The sequence below is a fragment of the Eleginops maclovinus genome, chromosome 17, assembly GCF_036324505.1.
Source record: "Eleginops maclovinus isolate JMC-PN-2008 ecotype Puerto Natales chromosome 17, JC_Emac_rtc_rv5, whole genome shotgun sequence".
Lineage (NCBI taxonomy): Eukaryota > Metazoa > Chordata > Actinopteri > Perciformes > Eleginopidae > Eleginops > Eleginops maclovinus.
This window is the reverse complement of record NC_086365.1, coordinates 15,067,719-15,087,037: the sequence shown is the minus strand read 5'-3', so window position 1 is coordinate 15,087,037 and position 19,319 is coordinate 15,067,719. Positions and strand designations below refer to the sequence as shown.

General features: G+C 43.6%; 2 protein-coding genes across 5 annotated transcripts in view; one reads left to right on the top strand and one right to left on the bottom strand.

Moving 5' to 3' along the window:
* Nucleotides 1-119: 119 nt before the first annotated feature.
* On the top strand, nt 120-13,763 carry ppp6r2a (protein phosphatase 6, regulatory subunit 2a). Of its 2 annotated transcripts, none has more exons than XM_063905992.1 (24): nt 120-436; nt 3,139-3,308; nt 3,658-3,912; nt 4,186-4,372; nt 4,509-4,646; nt 4,742-4,807; nt 4,887-4,999; nt 5,988-6,101; nt 6,361-6,487; nt 6,605-6,757; nt 7,196-7,435; nt 7,553-7,617; nt 7,767-7,882; nt 7,963-8,048; nt 8,862-8,942; nt 9,048-9,145; nt 9,234-9,291; nt 9,400-9,527; nt 9,634-9,758; nt 10,001-10,145; nt 10,379-10,470; nt 10,559-10,742; nt 11,717-11,803; nt 12,233-13,763. In XM_063905992.1, exons 3-24 carry the CDS (start codon nt 3,686-3,688, stop codon nt 12,279-12,281), a joined length of 2,679 nt encoding a protein of 892 aa, XP_063762062.1. In that variant the 5' UTR covers nt 120-436; nt 3,139-3,308; nt 3,658-3,685; the 3' UTR covers nt 12,282-13,763. The 2 variants fall into 2 exon arrangements, with proteins under 2 accessions (XP_063762062.1, XP_063762061.1); XM_063905991.1 differs by having other exon boundaries at nt 10,556-10,742.
* A 1,708-nt stretch (nt 13,764-15,471) lies between these two features.
* The window catches only part of sbf1 (SET binding factor 1), a 43,833-nt gene continuing 39,985 nt past the window's right edge, over nt 15,472-19,319 (bottom strand). For all 3 annotated transcript variants that reach the window (XM_063905988.1, XM_063905990.1, XM_063905989.1), the window contains one exon: nt 15,472-19,133. In XM_063905988.1, the coding sequence (XP_063762058.1) occupies nt 19,035-19,133 (99 nt within the window). In that variant the 3' untranslated portion in view covers nt 15,472-19,034. The remainder of the gene's footprint in view (nt 19,134-19,319) is intronic.

Genomic DNA, 19,319 nt, shown 5'->3' with positions numbered 1-19,319 from the left:
TATAAATATTTTACCATTATTTTAATTGACTTTATAACAAAATAATGTCGCATCATTCCTTCAGTAGAAGCTCTACTGTCTGAAGTCAGTGCGCGTGCCCTGTGTAGGTCTGCGGCGCGCTCCCGTAACCATGTCGCCATTTTGATTCGAAAAATATGACTGAGTTTTTCCTGCTTTGCATGCTAAACTTAGCACCGCGTTTCAATTACTTTGGACGAATTACACACTCTTTATCCGACTGAGGTATAGTCATTAGGGTCAAGGACGCATTAAGATCGGAGAAGTGTTAATTTGATAGACTTCAAAGACACTAACTGACTAACGGTAGCTAAGTTGAGCTAAGCTAACTGTAGCTGTCGCCTTTTTTCATAACAAATCACATTTCGCTCACAGTCTGAAACCGACGGTTGGAATAGCAGAGGACTTTCAATCAAAGGTAAGTTTGTCATGAGTTCGTGTCCCTGCTTATCGTTAACTCTGCTGCTGTATCGGGTAAAGTTGTACCTAAGTTTGAGAGATATTTAAGTTGAGCTACACGTTAACTATTAGTGGCTAATTAGCTTAGGTGCTAATCAGAGGAAAGGAGGAACTAAAGTCAACGGCTGATACATTGATAGTTAAGTGTCTTAAAATGAAAGGTTACACGTTGATTATGAAACTAATCGGTTGCATTTAACAACGACTTTATTAACAAGTTAGATTAGTTAACTTAAAATAGTTTATTAATTAGCAGCTACAGTTGGCTGTATTATTTTCAGAATCAGTATCGGAGTTTATTATTATGTAAGGAATGTGCTTTGGTGTATTTCTGTGCAAACATAAGGAAATAAGTAGTAAGAGAAGGTAAAAAATACTACGATTATACAAATAAAATATTTGTAAAACTGTTTAACATGATTAAAGAATAAAAACAAGTATTTACACCAAATATAAACAAACAAACAACTTTAGCTCATTTGTTTGTTAAGTTTCACCAAGGAATCCATTAAGATGTTAACTTTAAATAGTTCATTAATTAGCAGCTACAGTTGGGTGACATGAAGTGTGTTATTTTCACAATAAGAGTCGGATTTATTGCCAGGAACTTTTACAAATAAAAGGAATTTGCTTTGGGCTGTGATGATGCAAACACAAACACAGCATAACGATAGAAGTAGTAAGAAAAGGTAAAAAATTATAAGGATTTAGTGTTAAAAAATAATGGAAACACGTGCATTTATACCCAATATAAATATACAGACTTAGTACAATTCATATTTGACAAATGGTAGTATGCTATATTTGATAGTGGCAGGGCTGTGCAGCTTATTAGAGATAGTGTTTATAGAAATGTGCAAAATATGAGATGAACATGAAATGACTCTTGATTGTCTTCTAATACTGCACGTCTCCAACAAATGTGTTATTGTCTATTCAAGTTAGTTAACTCACTAACTAACAAGCCTGAGGTTAGTTAAGTTGTGTTTGTAAGTGCAGCCATACAAAGCTTTGCTGAGTTTCTAAAACCTAGTTACACCTAGCTTAGGTTCATTTTAAGAAGAGGAAATGGAGTTGTCATTTAAACCACTGTGACAAAAGTATTTAGCCATGACAAACTTTTCAATTAGTGTAAAGTAAACCGGCGTTGCCTTTTATCTTCTATCTATTATCTGCTGCTGGTGGTGCCTCCACTGGAGTTGAAGTAAACAGAAATCTGAGCTCCCACTGAGAGTCAGTTGACGTTCACTTCATGCCAAGAGAATGGCCGCTCCATTAACATCAAATCAGTAACAGACTGCTGTGTTTGTCACTGTTGGACATTCAAAATAACTGGCGAACCCCATTTGTACCAAAGTATTATAAAGGAGTGATGCAGGTACACCATATTTATGACCGGTTAATGGACATGTATCTTTTAATATATCAGAGTACCACTGTTAGTCCCACAGAACTGAAACTGACTTTGTCACAGCTAGAGTAAAGAGCCAAAAATAGCTGAATATTAATTAAGAGGCATGCATAATATGTTAAAGCTACAAATGCAAATGACAAATGAGAAAAACCACACAATACGTACCAGAGACAGTCTTTATTTTGTCTTTAAATATCTGTTGCTTGCATAAAGTAGTCTGATAGCAGCCAGGTAAGCAGAGTAAAAGTTCTCTAAATCATTAGCTATCATAATGCCATTTGTCCAAGTTATAAAGCTGAAGGTTTAGTTACTGAGAGCTAACAAACTGAAAGGTAATGCCTGCTGTTAACAAAGATAAAGTATTAAAAAGCTCAAACAAAGCCGTTGGATTTAGTTCATATACATTTACAACTTCAGTGCCAGAAAGCAGCAACAGGCTGAGAGGCTGAAGCAGTTGTTGGTCCTCTGAAGTGTAGGATTCGTCGTGTTTGTCACCAGGTGTCTGTGTGGAATTCCCTCTTGCTTGTTTTTTAATGTTCTATTGTTAGTCCGCAACATCCAAACAACACGCGTGTCCTTCACATGTGTGCCGTTGTTCCTCTTTTCATCGACCTGCAAACGTGCAGTAGACTGTTTTTGTTGACGTTGCCTCTGGAGTGTTCTATTTTAGATGTAAAGTCAAGCATTTGCTCTCCTGCTCAGTGTCCACAGGGAGCGCTCAGCGGGTTATTATTGCACTTGTGTACTCTGTAAATGTATGCCAGATGGACGCTGCTGCTGCTGCTGCTGCATGTGCAGGGAAGGGTCCTCAGGAAAACAGAGAAAGAGGAAGCACTTCAATTTCCCTCTTGGGTTTTACTTCCACGATCAACAGTTGATAGCATGTTGCTATGACAGACGTTAGCGTTGACGAAGCCGGCTGATAAAGTAGATTTGTGTTACTGCTGCTAACCAAACGAGAAAAAACCAGCTCAACGTGTTTGTTCTCCATCATTTGAGATGCTTTTTACATAGTTTTATAATGATAGACCCACAAAAAACTGCTATACCAACAAGAATGAGTTAACTTGTATACAGTATGTTGACACTTAACTGTTCTATCAGTTCAAAAGGACTTTATAACTCTTTAAATTAACATCCTCACGCAATATTTGTGCAGCTCTGAATGGTATGTCAACACAGTGTCCTTTTCTGATATCCTTTTGCACAGTTGAATAATAGTCTCTGCTGTTTTCTGTGCTGTGCAGGTTATGGTGAGCCACTCAGAGTCTCATCTCCTAAAGAGGCCTGCGTTTTAAGAGGAGACCCATGCTGATAAATGCCAGGCCTCGCCACACTCTCTGTCGTCTGCACAAACACAAATGCCTGCCTGCCCGTGGGGGAGGTCTGATTAAAGATATCCATATTTCATCCACTGGTACGTCCGAGCCTTTTACTCATTCTTTTCTAACACGACAGTCTAAGCCTCCATTTACCTGGAGCACCTTAAAAAAATATCGTGCTTTGACTGAATGATAGACAGTTGTTCATCGTGTGATCATTATAAATACTATCAGAAAATGAGGTTTACAGGTTAGTCCCTGTAAAGAACCTCTGTGATATAATTACCTCAAGTGACAGTGGTGTTTGTTGTTCTAGTTATTTTTGGTTGAATCCTCTACCTTAGCTCTATGCTAACTTCCTTCCCCTTCTACCAATCCACACTTCCCTTTCCTTTGTTACCCTTCACCGCCCCTCCCTCCTCACTCTTTCATCCCGATTCACAGGGCTGTGTCCCCCGTCCCAGCGGCCACCATGTTTTGGAAGTTTGACCTGCACACCACCTCCCACATCGACCAGCTGCTGGACCGGGAGGACGTGACGCTGAGGGAGCTCATGGAGGAGGACGACGTCCTGCAGGAGTGCAAAGCCCAGAACCGCCGGCTGCTCCTCTTCCTCTCCCAGGATCACTGCATGCAGGAGCTGGTCAGCCTCATCACCACAGAGCCCCCCGCCGACCTGGAGGAGAGGAGCCGCTTTAAGTGAGTATTCGGAAGATGTGGAAAGGTGAAAATACAGCATAAAGCATGTCAAGAAAGCTAATTTCAGATCCACAGAGAGTTTAAAAGGTCAATCATGCAAAGAGAGGACACAGAGACTCTGACTCTTTGATGTAACCCAGCCTTTGTTAGCCTTATGTGTCTAAATATGTGTACATGTATACATATAAGGAGGATCTAAGAAGATTAATGGGTGTGTGCGTGTGTGCGTGTGTAGGTAGCCTCCATCTCATTCATTCTCCATTTCTTTTCAAGGTTTCCCAACATCGCATGTGAGCTCCTGACGTCAGACGTGTCCATTATAAACGATAAGCTGGGTGCTGACGAGTCGCTCCTCGAGGTGCTCTATCACTTCCTGGAGCAGGACCCGCCCCTCAACCCTCTCCTGGCCAGCTTCTTCAGCAAAACCATCGGCAACCTCATCGCCAGGAAAACCGAACAGGTACGCTGGAAACGAGCAATGGTTTCTTCAATTAGAGCATGTAAATAAGCAAGGCACTGGCATACAGTACAAATAAAGTGTTGTATTTAGGTGAACAAAGAGAGTAAGGGTCATGCTTTTTAACTTCATGTTGCAGGTGATTACCTTTCTAAAGAAAAAGGAGGGCTTCATTGGTCTGGTGCTGAAACACATTGACGCCTCTGCCATGATGGACCTGCTGCTCCGCCTCATCAGTTGTGTGGAGCCCGCCCCCTTGAGACAGGAAGTCCTCCATGTATGCCTTCTAAATATGTCTTCATGTACAATTCATAGGTAAACAATTTCCTTTAAGGTATCTTACCGTTATAAATATGTTCCCCCCCCCCCAAGTGGCTGAATGAGGAGAAGCTGGTACAAAGACTCACAGAGCTCATCCACACCGGCAAAGATGAGGAAGTGAGTTGCATTGCATTTCCACAATTTACAGTATTGATCTGTTCATTAGGCGTCTCTAACTCAATGATTCCTGTTTCAGAGACAATCAAATGCATCCCAAACGCTTTGTGACATCATCCGCCTTAGTCGAGACCAGGCCAATCAGATGCAGGAGAATATGGAGGCAGACCCACTGTTGGCTGTGCTGGAGTCGTAAGTTTACCCAGCCTTTTGGCACACGCACTGCATGTTATCTGTTGTACATGGAGTGTAGACCACACTGTGTAGCTGTCCGGTAGGTGGGAGGATGTCTGGCACTCAAAAGTTCATACATGTTTGCAAAAAGGGTTTGAACTTTTGACCTGAAGATCATTTCTGAAGGTGTGTCGTGTTGTTAAAGCACTCTGAGCTGCAGCTGGTGTATAAAAAGTGTTGTACAAATAAAGCATTTTTGACTAGGATTCAAAATTGACACGTTGACCTCCTCTGGCTTTATCCAGAATGTAAGAATTAGACCACAAAACCACCTCTTGTTGAATGGCTTTTTCTTACAACGTAGTTCCTTTAAAACTCTTGAAGTTTTACTAACCTTTCATCAGGTAGCTCTCAAGATTATGCTGAACAAATTTAAGGTCAATCGGGTTGAATCTTTAGGAGGGGATGAGTCTGATTTGCTTACAAAATGTAATCCTTCTTCCTTAAAGTGAAAGGCTTTTACTGTGATAACGATCAGAGGGCGCTATGGAGCCGATGTTCCACACCGAACCCATCATTATAATTTCAATAGCTCTCCTCCCATGCAACACCGTGGCTTTGTTTGATGACTAAGCTGCAGAAACTCTTTCCTGTCTGCTGTCGATTAATGGCGTCACGTAATTGAAAGGCTTTCTTTTTTATGTGTCTTTTTGTTCTCCTTGGAAAGTGTTTGACTCTTTAAGATGTGTGCTCCTACATGTCCACACAAGCCGGGATTGTATGCCAACTATGCTGTCCTCTATCCTGATTTCAAAAGTTATTTTGTAAGGTCACTGAGTGTGTGTGGAAGGATTTGCTGGCAGAGCCTGTTTGACAACAGCTGCTGTTTTTGTACAGTTTCATTTTGTGCTCTTCCTCTGTGTTCAGCATCTCACCTGTGACCTGAGTCTGCCGCACCTTTATTACGTGTCAGCAGCAGCTTGATTATTTACTCTTATCTCCCCAGGCAGGACAGCGTAGCCGGGCTCCTCAAGAACATGTTTGAGGGGGAGAGGAGTGAGGCCTCCATTGTGAACGGAACTCAAGTGCTACTTACCTTACTGGAGACCAGGAGGTCTGGGTGAGTCAAAGGGTCTCCTGTCAAGGTTTCCAACTATAAATGTTGCTTTGGTTCCTGGTCTTTAAGGATCTGAAAAGTTAATTGAAATTGTATTGACTTAAAAGTTAATAAGGAAAGTCAAAAGTGCTCCTCTCTGCTGACATTTGAAATAATACTGACTGATTTATAGATTTGAGTCTAGGGTCTCTAGTGGAGACTGTAAATAGTGTGTGAAAAGTGCTATTTAATAAAATTTGATTTGATGTTTCTTGTCCTGCAGGTTGGAAGGGCTGATGGATCTGTATTCTCAGGGTTATGAAAGGTCTTACACTGTCAACAGCAGTATTTTAAATGCCATTGAGCCCCATTTAAAGGACTTCCAGCAGCTTCTTCTGGATCCCCCCAAGGTACAGCACACAGCTGGTGGTTAAATAACTTTCATACAGCCTCGTTCTCCCCTCTGTGGTTCAGTTATTAGAGCTCTGGGTTGGTGTCAAACAGCATCCTTATTCTCCCCACCTCAGAAAAGTGCAATATTGACGACGGTTGGCCTCCTGGAGCAGCCTCTTGGGAACGCCCGTCTTCACGTGGCCCGGCTGGTGGCCGCCCTGCTGCAGACCAGCGCCCTCAGTATCTGCCAGGAGCTCTGCAACCTTACCACCATGGACCTACTACTGGTAGGTGAACCTGGTGTTTGAGAAGTGTGTGTGTGTGTGTGTGTGTGTTGCATTGCATATCAAAAATAATCAGATTTGCACAAGGTTGGTCATGAGGCAGCTCTGATTACCTTATCGCACCACCTGACCAAAGTGCAGCCCGCTCATACAGGACCAATAAGCTGTGTGTGTGTGGAGCAGCAGGCACACACACACACACTAAAGTCACAGTTTATTCAGTGGATTACTGCACAGATTATCTAAATAGTGATTATTTTGTATTATTATTATTGTTTAAATCCTGTTTCTGGTTCTGGGGGTGTCATTTGTAAATTGTAATCCATCTTTAATATTTGATGCTTCTTAATTAATATAAAGCTATTTATTTTGCTGTAATGGTCCCTTCTTACACGTCTGTCTTGCAGCATGTCACTGACTTTGCCTCCCGTCTCTCTACAGGATCTGTTCTTCAAATACTCCTGGAATAACTTTTTGCACTTCCAAGTGGAGCTGTGTGTGGCGGCCATCTTGAACCACCCGTCGTCCTCAGAGGAGCGACCCAGCCCGGCTCTGCAGAACCACGACGGGAAGCCCGAAGCACCGAACCCCGTGGGGCAAGAGCAGCAGGAGGAGGAGGAGGCGGAGACAGGCAGGACCAGCGACCCACAGACCTCTCTCCACAACGCCCTCGTAGCACATGTAGGTCGCTGAAGCAGCTGGATGCGACGCAGAGCCGGCCTGCACATCTCTGCTGTTCTGTTTGCATGGTTTTGCTGCTTTCCAATCTCCTTATCTGTCTTTTTTTTATCCCCTCAGCTCTTCCAAAAGTGTCAATTGGTACAGAGAATACTTAACGCCTGGGAAGAGAACGATAAAATACAGTAAGGACTTTTTTTAATGTAAAAATATGATTGAAATATCGTTTCCCTCAAACACATCCTGCATTTCCCTGCAGAATCCAAATTAAAAACAGGTTTATTGCCAAGTAGGTTCATACGTTCGAGTGTAAGCCTGTTTATGTGTAACTCAGGGGTGAGGGCGGCACAAGGAGAGGCAACATGGGTCACCTGACCAGAATTGCCAACATGGTGGTCCAAAACCTGGAGAAAGGACCCGTACAGGCCCAGATCTCCGACCTCATCAAAGGTAATCACACGTCGCAGTCGTCCTGTGTTCCCGTTTCTTCTGCAAAGACGGAGAATCTGAATATCCGTGTGTGTCTGCAGAGCTGCCAGAAGACTGCAGAGGTCGCTGGGAGAGCTTTGTGGACCAGACCCTGAGAGAGACGAACAGGAGGAACACGGTGGAGCTGGTGAGATTCCAGCGCCTTCTGCACAATAAGCGCCTTTTTAATATTTGTAACGTCCTCTTATTTCCTCTTCTCCCCCAGTTTATTCCCCCTGTGTTCAGAGCAGCCAGTTAATCAGGACAGGAGTGAGCAGCCGTTACCAGCCTCTAATAAATACAAGAATATATGCACAGAAGTCAAGAGTGTTATTCCAACAATAGTGTAGGAAGATGCACTCCTCTTTAATCGCTTGCTATACATGTTTTTGAAGTAGAAAGGTCATAATTCCTTCTCTGATAACCATTTGATGTTGCTCTTTAAAGGATTTCCTCTACACAAATATATCTGCTTTATGAATTAAGCTAGTCGTTCACCCTCACTCAATACAGACTTTTCCTAAACACAATTTAAACCTGTGATAAAGTAATGGAACCTCTGTTAGCGTTAGCTGTTAGCTCTCCCCCTGCTGATTTACACACAGATTTAATGCTAAACACGTAGCATTATCAGGGAAATTAGGGTCTTAGGGTGTAGATTTATAGCCTGGCAGGGACCCATAGATGTCCTGCGTTTTTAAGAAACTCACGTAGGGATGTTTAGAAACTGAGGGCCTTTTGCATTTAAGCGGTACTATATGTAGTAAGCATGACTAAAGATCTGCTCCTGGTTTTCCACGTTGTACGTCTTTCTTTGTGGTCATTTTTGACACATTTTGCACCACAATTTCTTCCCTTTGCGTTCATACATTTCAACCCGAATATAGAACGTGTTGCGAAAGGCCGCTGTGCGTCTGTACGGTGTAAAAATGTCTCCAAACCTCCACACTGTGTCCCGCAGGTGAGCACACACAACATGCACTCGTCCAGCGAAGACGACGACATGGAGAGCCCCTTCCCCAACGACCTGTCTCTCCAGCAGGTAGACACACACACACTGACACCTCACACTCCTCTTACCTGTGTTTATAAACATCCATCTCCTCTTTCCATACTGATATCACTGTCTGACCCCCCCCCCCCTCAGGCCTTCTCTGACTATCAGATCCAGCAGATGACCGCCAACTTTGTGGATCAGTTCGGCTTCAACGATGAGGAGTTCAGCGAGCACGATGAAAATATCAAGTGCGTACTAAAGTCTTTCAGGTTGTTTTGTCTCTAGACATGTTGTTGGCTTATATCTCCACATTTCTTTCTGGTTCTCGTCCCTCAGTGCCACGTTTGACCGAATTGCTGAAATAAACTTCAATCTAGATGCTGATGATAACAGTGTAAGTGTTGGATCTGCTCTCCCCTCAACATGAGTAAATAACAGATGCATGTTTCATCACGGCTCCGGTAGGCTTTGTTGACTGATTTTTAAAAATGTGTGTGCGCAGGCCAACGCAGCTGCTTTTGAAGCCTGCTGTAAAGAGTCGATACACCAGTTTGACGACGTCGAGGAAGAGGAGGACATCTGGGAGGAGAAGGAGACGAACTATGCAACACAAGCTAAATCCAGAACAAGGTGGGATCTGTTTTCCAGTCTTTGTTTACCTTAGTCTTTCATCCCCTCTCCCTCCACTTCTAACTTCTGACCGTTCTGTCTCTCTCTCTCTCTCTCCTCTCCCCAGGTTCGGGGTCTCCCAAACCTCAGAGGAAAGCTCCAGGAGCAGCATGGAGAACGGCGGCAGGGATCGGGACCACGGATCTGGATCTGATGAGGAGGAGGAGCCCGTGCAGAACACATCAGAGTCAGGTAGAGCAGAGCAGTGGCTTTCAGCTCAGCTCCTCAGCAGCTAGCTGTGATAGCTCTCTCTTTGAGAAACAGGGGAACAACATAATCCCTGTTCTGGTTTTGCAGAAACTAAATCATACTTTTTCGGACCAATGAAGTGAAATTGTGCAGCTGGTTGCATACCCAGACAAATGCACTTTCCAGAACCTGCTCTTGTTGTCGTTTGAAAGCCTCTTTGTTTACCTGTTTTTCCCCCTTCCCAGGTCCAGGCTGGACGGCGCATTTCAGGGAGTCTGGAGGGACGGCAGCTTCCCAAACGGAGGCCGGGTGGGACAGCTCGTCGAGGAGCGGAGCGGAAACGAAGGGAAGTGGCTGGGCCAACTTCACTGAGTTCCAGCCTTTCTCCGGGTGAGAAACAAACCCAGTTTTTTTCAAGACCTTTAAATGCTACATTCTATAAGTTCCAGGTTGAATTGAGGACACAGGTTTCACTACAACTTGCCAGGGATCAAAAGTTAGGACCTAGGGGGTGAAAAAAGGTCCCTATTCCCGGGGTAGTGCTTTCCAAATGTTCAGGGACAACAGGTTTTGTTTGTTTGTCACCGTGTTTACACCCCTCTGTGTGTTCCCGCTGTTTGCAGTACAGAGACTGAGCCCAGGTGCGGCTCCCCGGTGGCCTCGGACAGTAGCACTGCTGCAGAAAAACAAGCCAAACCAAACCAGGAGAAGAGTGGTGAGTGTTTACCTGCTCTCAACAACCCACTGTGCGCTGTTTCCGAAAACAACAACAACAACCCATCTCACTTCCTGTGTGTCAGCAGATGTTAGTGCCTCTGCTGCTGAGTGGCCGGTGGGAGAGGCGAAGAAGGCCCCCATCGTGGCCTCAGACAGCAGCTCCTCCGGGGGGTCCGACAGCGAGGAGGACGACAAAAAGGCTGGAGCTCCTCCCGCTGCAGCCGTCGCCTCGGAAACACCCGCCGTCAACAAGACCGCTGACCCAAAAAGGTTAGCATCTATTAGCATTCGTCCTACGCTCTTTCCTCCTGTCCCTCGATCTCGCTTAGCAACGGGGATGTTATGCTTACTAGCTGTGTGTTAACGAGTATTAATAACCTCTGAAATTGACCAATCAGAATCGAGTATTCACTGAAGCTGTGTTATAAGGGGTAAAATCCTCCTCTGCTGACCCGTCTCCTCTGCTCTGTGTGTATAAGCATCTAAATTTGAAACATAATCACCACATTGGGGTAATTACAGACTTTGAAATGACTGGAATCGTCCGGTTTTGCCGTTCTGAGTCATGTACGTCCTGGGGATCGCTTTGCAACTCGACTGAAATGAGCTTCAACTGAGATTTGCACATTCAGAAATGTAGTTTTACCAATGCAAACCAAATTGTATAACCAGTAGTGTGGCGCAATCCTGCTTTCTTTTAGCAATTAAGCTAACAATTAGCACACCTACATACTGCACTGTAAGTCATCTTATCACCTCACTGCAGTGTTTACGTAAAAGTCAGCTGCCCTCACACACACACACACACACACACACACACACACACACACACAGTGCTACGTAATCTTTTGGAGTAAAGGCTGTGAGAAGCATTAGCAGCACCACTTGGTTCCCCTCATGATTCACAGTTCTCCAGGATTGTGTAAGAGCTGCTGAACGTGGTAAATCATTTTCTCTGAGTAACGCCGGTCACCTCCAGAGTCACTCAGTTTGTCCACACACACACACACACGCACGCACGCACGCACGCACGCACACACACACGCACACATGAAGCTAAATGCTTTGTTTGTTGAGCCCCAAATAGAAACTGTTGTTTTGCCTTTGCAGAGGGGGCAAAGGTCGGCTGCAGGACAAAGAAGGAACAAACATGTAGAAGAAGTTCAAAGGCTCTTGAACCAGCTGCCTGTGCTAAATGCGTGCTAACGTGTTTTAATGTGTGTGTTAATGTGTGTGTCCTGCAGTGAGGAGAGCCCGCTGTCTCTGGAGAAGCTCTCTCTGTCAGATCCTCCTGCTGCAGATCCAGCCGTCACCTCGCACACTGACAGGAAGTGAGTGCCAGCCTGACGCTTTAATTCCTGATAAAAGCGTCATTGGTTTTGATGCTTTTATCAGGAATAAGAAGCTTTGCTGTGATAATACCGTTTATATGTTATGTTAAGCTACATTAGCCAGACTAAAACCACCTCATGACATCTTATTGGTTCTTTTTAGGAACTGTTTTTCGATACCAAATCAATATTCACTGAGAAATGAGTCTGCAGACCACTAGCTGGGCACTAGAAGTGCATCAAGTGGTGTTGCTGTAGAAAAACATTACTCTCTATATTTAAATGAGAAAGCGTGACCCCGTGTGAGGGCTAATATATATCATTTCTTGAAGCGACGGTGTGTGATTAATTTCTCTCTTTTTTTAAGAGTTTCAAACCCAAATTAAGTTAAGAGTGTTTGTGTGACTGTTTCCTCTGTCGTCCTCACAGGGAGGAAACGCCCCCCCAACAGGAAGTGTCGGTCAACGGGCCGGTGTGAGACTGCTGAAAATCCACCAGAGACTGTCCCCTCCCCTCCGCCCGCCCCGCCCTGAAAAGAAAACCCCCACCTCACTGCACCCCCACGGTGTTTTTCCTGAATCACTCGGCCGTGGTATTGGACCTGGACACTGCCAATCAACACCAACCAAGAGGTGGAGGAACATGTTGATAATTAAAGAGAAAAAAGATGATTTAAGAAACCCAACGGACGGGGGGTGCAGAGGGGTCCTCGTCGACGCCTCTTTTTCCACGGTTGCACACGGTTACGTGCGGTTTTAATGTAGCAGCGATTCTTCAGAGGGGTAACATCGTCTTCGTTATTTTTTTAGAGATTTCCTCTCCTGCTCGTCGGAAGCTGTTGGGAGTCCCTTCGTCGTGGTCGTTGTTGTTGTTGTTTGGGGGGATTTTTACACGGTCAGCCCCCCCCCCCCCCGGACGGATAGCACAGGCTAACTTTTAACGATGCCTCAACAATAAATCTTTTATAAATAAACAAACTTTTCTTCTTCAAGCTTAAAGAGAAAGCACTTATGCAGCCATTTACTGTACATTATAGCACAATGTAAGTGTCTGTCTCTCGCCCACTTCGAGGTTCATCACTCTCAAACATCTTGTCGTATGTCACCAGGTTTCTGAATGTCCTGAACGAGGGTCAGTGAGGAGGAGGAGGAGGAGGAGGAGGAGGAGGACGAACAGAGCTCTAAAGTATTACTGTCTTTTGCTCATGTGCAATAATACCAATTAGCCATTTTATTTAAAATTTAAATCCAACTTCAATCTAGTGTTCGAGGCTCCTTCTGGTTTAGAGAAATTTGATCTGATTTTAAACCTGTTTTTCTTTCTAGTGCATGTATAACTGTTCTGTTGACCTAGCTAGTGAGCTAAGACCTTCTGATTGTATTGACGTTTAAGTTCTTATTGCTACCCCCCCCCCCCATTAAAAATCAACCAAACATTATCTACCTATATACAAATATTATCTACATTTTAAAGTAATTTTACAAGCAATCTTGAGATTACTGTCGTCTGTTCTCTCTCTCTCTCTCTCTCTCTCTCCACCAAGCACGTGCTCACCGAGCGGCCTCTGACCGAGCGATGCTGTCTGTTTTTATTTTTTAAAGTCTAATTTTATTTGTCTCTGAGCAGCAGGATTGGAAAGAGGGCAGGTCTGGGTTTTATGCGGAGCTCCAGGCCTCTTTTTTTTTTTTTTTTTGGTGTACCTACTCAAATCATCTGACCGCGATCAGGTTCTACGATCATTGTTTGAAAAGAAATTTGAAATTAAAAGTGTCTGGTCGACCACATTAATACCAAAAACTGTCCCTGCCTGTTGTTGTGCTTCATCGTGTGTGTGTGTGTGTGTGTGTGTGTGTGTGTGTGTGGTAGATTAGTCTCTGAATTATTGAGACTATTAAACATTAAATGATCTGCAAATTAAACACATGAATAAAAGAAACACTTTCATGAATTTACAAAATAATTCAGTATTTGTGGAAGGGGTTTTACATTTACAGATTACACCTTTACACACGGATTGTTTATCTGTTTACCAATAATACTGAGACTGATCTACCGCCATGATGTGTGATGACTGAGGGAGCCGCGTCATTAAACACTCACTGTGACATGCTGTATGTTTTTACAAGGAAAGACAAAAACCAAACAAATTCTTCATTTTGTTGCGAAAACAAAAACGTTATTCAATTTAACAGTTTTTAAAAAATAGCAGAAGCGTTTTTATTGCAGCAGTTTCTTGTCCTGGGGAAACAGTCAGGCTGTCTCGTGTGGAGTTATTATTGGGCCTCTGCTGAGCACGCAAAGAAACATTCTGTGCACAGAAAACCGAACTGAGGGACCAATGGAACATTTTCCAGCACATCAGTTATATTTTCAAGAGAAATTGACTCAAAGCCTCAAGTAATTCAACTCATTATTTAACGCGTGAATAAACGGGCGTCATTCTGCGCGTAACAACGCCCATTTATTAAACTGATAATGAGCTTCACCTGTTTTGCATAGCCAGTAAATTCAAAGTACCTGTAATTTACCCCATTGTGAGAGTTATATTAATCAGATACTTTATTGATCCCAAATTGGGAAATTCTTGCGTTACAGGAGCAGCAGTGTGTTCAGACATTAAAACATTTGAAAGGTGGAATAAAGTAGATATGCTAAATCTAAATCTAAACATATAAGTATAAACGTATCTACAGCAGGAAATACATGTCATAATATTACACCATATAGAATTGTGGATTAATTCAAATGATCCACAAAAAAACGCAGCAATAGAAATATAGATGTATACTCCAGAGCAGAGTACAAGTTAGAGACAGTATATTAATGAAGATGTATTAGTGGTGGAAGTCTAGGTTAGGGACGCGGGGGGACGGGGTTCCAGACTCAATCTGAACAACATTTTATTTTTGTGCATCTTTTTGATCACTGATGTCAATGTGGAGCTCATTCCAGGCGTGTTTCTGAGTGGTACCTGGGTCTGACTGGCGGAGATGGAGGAGCAAAGTGCATTGTCGAGTCCAGCAGTGGCTCAGTCCGTAGGGGCTTGAAATATGGAAAGTGGACTGCTACTTGGAGAGGTCCCAGTTCTCCTCCTAGGCCCTGCTGTGGTGCCCTTGAGCAAGGCACCGGACACCTCCAATCCCCCCTCCCCATTGCTCCCCGGGCGCTGCACAATAGCTGCCCACTGCTCCTAGTACTACACTGTGTGTGCTCTGTGTGTTGATGTGTGTGACCAATAAAGAGGGTTTCATCCTCCCATTCTATCTGATTCTATCTGTCTGGTTTAGCCTGGATGGAGGGGCTGATCCAACACGTCTACTGATGCTGTTTGTTTGTAAGTAAAGGTTTTCTTCTTACAGTCTCTGTAACCCAATGAGTCCTCGTGTTCATGCTTTGGGGTTGGTTTTGATGCTAAAATATGGCCAACAGATAAAACAAATCCATCAGTCAAAGGCGAGACACATCAACCAAACATATGCTAACTGGTTTTCATTTCCCCCAGTTGGAGCTGTACTAGGCCCCCTTTGATTCAGTCCTGACTTCAGCTTCATGTTAATGTAGTATTTTATTAACTTTACCAATGTCAGCTGAACTTGACGATAAGTAGGATGAGGTTTTCTTTATAGCACTAACACTCATCCGATAACAACACACACAGAACACACAGGAACATTTAAACCAACAGTTTTTATTTGGATTCTAAAAACTATATTGACATGATTGACGACAAAACCCGGCTCAGAAAGTAATTTCTAATATAAAAAAAAGAAAAATAAATAAAAAGGTTGATGTTGTTAATGTAGCTGCAGAGCGTCACCAGAGATGAGTAGAAACTGGAGGCAGACTTCAGCAGTTTTCCCACAGCCGGGTGTCACTTTATTCACTTCAAAAGCAAACGGTATCTGGATGCTGTATTCTCCCCAATGAACAGAACAATACAGCGGTGATTCAGTCTGTAAACAGGTTGAACCGTTTAATATCAGATACTAATAAGCGGGATGTTTGAAATCACACCAGCTTTGAGAACATATTTCTAATCCTTTAAATGTATTTTAAGCAACACATGTTGGAGTGTGCAGCTCATCAAATGTCAACGCCTGGTTTTTCTCTTATATATGGGGTCAAAGATGAAACTACGGACGCCCTGAAGGACAAGTGAGAACTTTTTTTCTGATAAACCCTTTTCTAAGTCTGATCTGAACTGTTTTTATGAATGGAAAACAGCTCCAAATATTCGTAATAGGATCAGTTTCTTCTATAGGTTTTTGTTGTTGTTATAAGCACTTTAAAATCATTCCCAAAAAGTGCACAACTACCTCATAGCGGGGAAAGCATTCATGTTTTCTTGCAGGTTTTAATTTCTCCATGCAGTCCAGGTACATACTGTTAGCACGTCATGAAAAATAATGTGGGTTTAGAAAAATAATCTAAAAAATCAGCGGTCTTAGATTCAGTGACACAGGAGACATTTCTCTTTTTTAAACCAGACTTAGAAAGTGGATAACAAGTGTCTCTTAAATCTCAAATGTGCTGTAGGAGTGGATCGTGTGTGTGATTGAAACCTGGTGTTCGTACACACACCATATCTCTTAAAAGCCAGCGAGTAGAAGAACCCGGCGGCGGGAAAACTTCAGGTCTGACATTTATCGACTGCGCGCTACGTCCAGAACCTTTTAAAAACACCTCCTCTTCTCGCGTAAGGACAACTGTGTTAACAAAAACAAACATTGAGGGGTTTAATTGTACATTTAAAAAAAAAAAATTAGTCACATTAATACAGATAAACAAATGGCACGTTGAATTCCTAATTTTAAAAATAAAGTGGTGCTCGAGGAACTTCCTTACTGAGGAGACGAGTTAAATAAATTACTACCATAAACGTTACATACAAATCTGGAGTAGTATATACAAAGGAGTTATTAGACACAAAAAAATCTACAATTTTTAAGTTTAAAGACAGCAGTAGAACCGTAATTTACATAGCAGGGTGTGTGTTAACAAGTGAGTGGTTTCTGTGTGTGTGTGAGGGACAGGGGGGGGGGGGGCACTCTGATAAACCATGGATATAAAAAAGTGATCTGTTGGCGTTTCAGTGAGGGAGATTTCTGAACGTGACTTTCCAAATCCCCACATCTCTTGAGGAGCAGTCAGGTATTTTTCACACCGAGGTTCATTAGTTGTGGCTCCTCTGATTGAACTTGAACCTGGATGATCTGACCTATGAGCAACCAATCAGATTACAGATTCAAGTGACCAGAAAACAAAAGAGAAAATCATGTGGGAGCAGCTGAGGGTTGAAGGAATCCTCCGACATATTAAAAGAGTGTGTTTGGATGTGTGTGCAGTTCTTGTTTGACCTACAGTAGATCGCTCCTTGTGGCTGGTGAAGGGGCTGCAGCTAAACAAAAAGTGCATGTCCAATTTAAACTCTTTTAGTGATAAAGCAAAACAAATCTGTGTTTTCTGACGGGAACTGAACCGGACAGTATGACTGATTAAAGCCAGAAAGATTGCGCCGTTACAGTTCCCCGTTTCCTTCGGCTGTGCTACAGCGAGGTGAAGTGAGTGATCAGAATCCAGCGTGCAGACCACCATCTGCTGTCAGTGAGACAAGAACCGCACACAACCCCACGCCAAAGCATCTCTTTAAACGGAATCCAATGCAAAGCATACAAAGCAGAAAATAACGCTGTATTTCTGAGCTCTTCGAAGGTGTTGGAGACGCAAAGATGTATGAGCTTTCAGATAAAGCCGGGATTAGCTTTTAACGGCTAACTAAACAGCTGATCCTGAATCCTAACCAGAGACCAATGGTCCTGATGGCTCGATCAGCTGTTAGTTAATTGATGTTATAATCCAATTAGCAACCATAGCTACTGCTCAGCTGAAAAATACCTGAATTCCCCGACAGTTTCTGACACTGGGCGAGTCAATATGCACCTCCCAATAACCGTCATGTCTCCAAAGCATCCCATAATATCACTCTTGTCCTTAGCATCCCTCCTCTGAATCTCCCACTCTCTGTTTGAACAAAATAAATCCCTCCGTTTCTCCGTCAGCGTCCCTTACATCTGTTGATAGTGGTTGATCTGAGAGAGAGGGAGGTGTTCGTATACTCTGTAAACACTTCAGTGAAAGCTCACCGACACACGCAATACCTGACAGTAACACCCCCCACCCCCACCCCCACCCCTCGACGACCCTCCGACTTTGATGTCTGCGACTCATTCGTGGCCTTCACAGTATCTTCACACTCCCATCTTCCTGGGTTTTATTTTAGATATGGAAAAAAGAAAAGGGGGAAATCCTTCATGAACCGTCGTTGTCATTCCCTCCGTCAGGCAGTGAGAGGCACAGAGAGGACGAGCGTTTGCTTTCAGAAGTGTGTGTTCCTCAGTAGTCTGTCTGCCAGCTCATAAAGTCCTGGGTGTGCACCCGGAAATGTCGAGTTCCCCAAAGTTTTAAGATAGAAACGTATAGCACGGGTCCCCAGTTCATAGAAACTGCCAGATACTAACGTGCACATGTTGCGCAATTTACACAATTAGCATAAGGAGCATTAATTAGCTCATGCAGACAATAGCTAACGTATGGCTTTGCTGATTTGGACAATTATAAGTGGTTTTGGAGGTTTTTGAATCAATTTCTGACATTTTCAGGATGAAACAAGAAAGTGTTAAAGCTAATGTCTGCATTGCCCAACATATGCAGCTGAGCATCCGGCAGATTCTATGTTCTGGGGACCCATACTTTACATTTCTATCATCAAACTTTGGCGTACTCAACGTCTCCGGGGTCACTCAGCTGGCAGGTAGACTACAGGTTTGGTCCGTCGAACAACCAGTCCGTGTTTTCGATCCTTGTTCAGACGCTCCTGCAGGACAGCGGCTCCTGCAGGACAGCGGCTCCTGCAGGACAGCGGCTCCTCCAGGGCAGAAATGCTTCAATATGCATCGTCTTGGTGCATACTTCGTGGTCCGAGGGGGGGGTGAGAGGCTGCGTCTCGGTGGTGAGACACAGCGAGTGGTTCTTCGGGGACTCTGTCGTTTTTTTTCTGGTTTTTCTCATTTTTTTATAACAAAAACACTGACAGTTATTAGTTCAACACTAGCGAACGGAGCTTCAAGTGGTGAAAGGGACCCTCTCTCTCTCTCTGCCGCGCTGGGATTGGCCTCGCAGAGATGTCCGTCAGCACTGCTCATTGGTTCATTAAAGAGTCCCGCCTCCTCCTCTAGGCGTCTGACAGGCAGCTCTGCACACTGTCCATCCACAGCTGGGCGTTCAGGCTGTCCTGCGCGCAGAAGTTGTACACTCGTTTGGTCGTCTTGAGCTGAAAGCAGAAGGGGATAAATTTAACACACACACACCAACAAACACACACACACACACACTGGCTACATCAACATGGCAGCAAAGATATAGTTAACCAAAGAGGACGAAACTGAATGTGAAGCGAAATGTTCCTTTCCTTTCATTCCAGACTCATAAAGAAAGTCTACACTTGACTTCTATATAT

What these genes read in the sequence shown, in the direction of transcription:
- ppp6r2a (XM_063905991.1), top strand. Translation starts at nt 3,686, where the DNA reads ATGTTTTGGAAGTTTGACCTGCACACCACCTCCCACATCGACCAGCTG. An exon ending in GAGTTCCAGCCTTTCTCCGG is followed by an intron (nt 10,146 to 10,378) that starts GTGAGAAACAAA and finishes CGCTGTTTGCAG; the next exon opens with TACAGAGACTGAGCCCAGGT. An exon ending in AAGACCGCTGACCCAAAAAG is followed by an intron (nt 10,743 to 11,716) that starts GTTAGCATCTAT and finishes TGTGTCCTGCAG; the next exon opens with TGAGGAGAGCCCGCTGTCTC.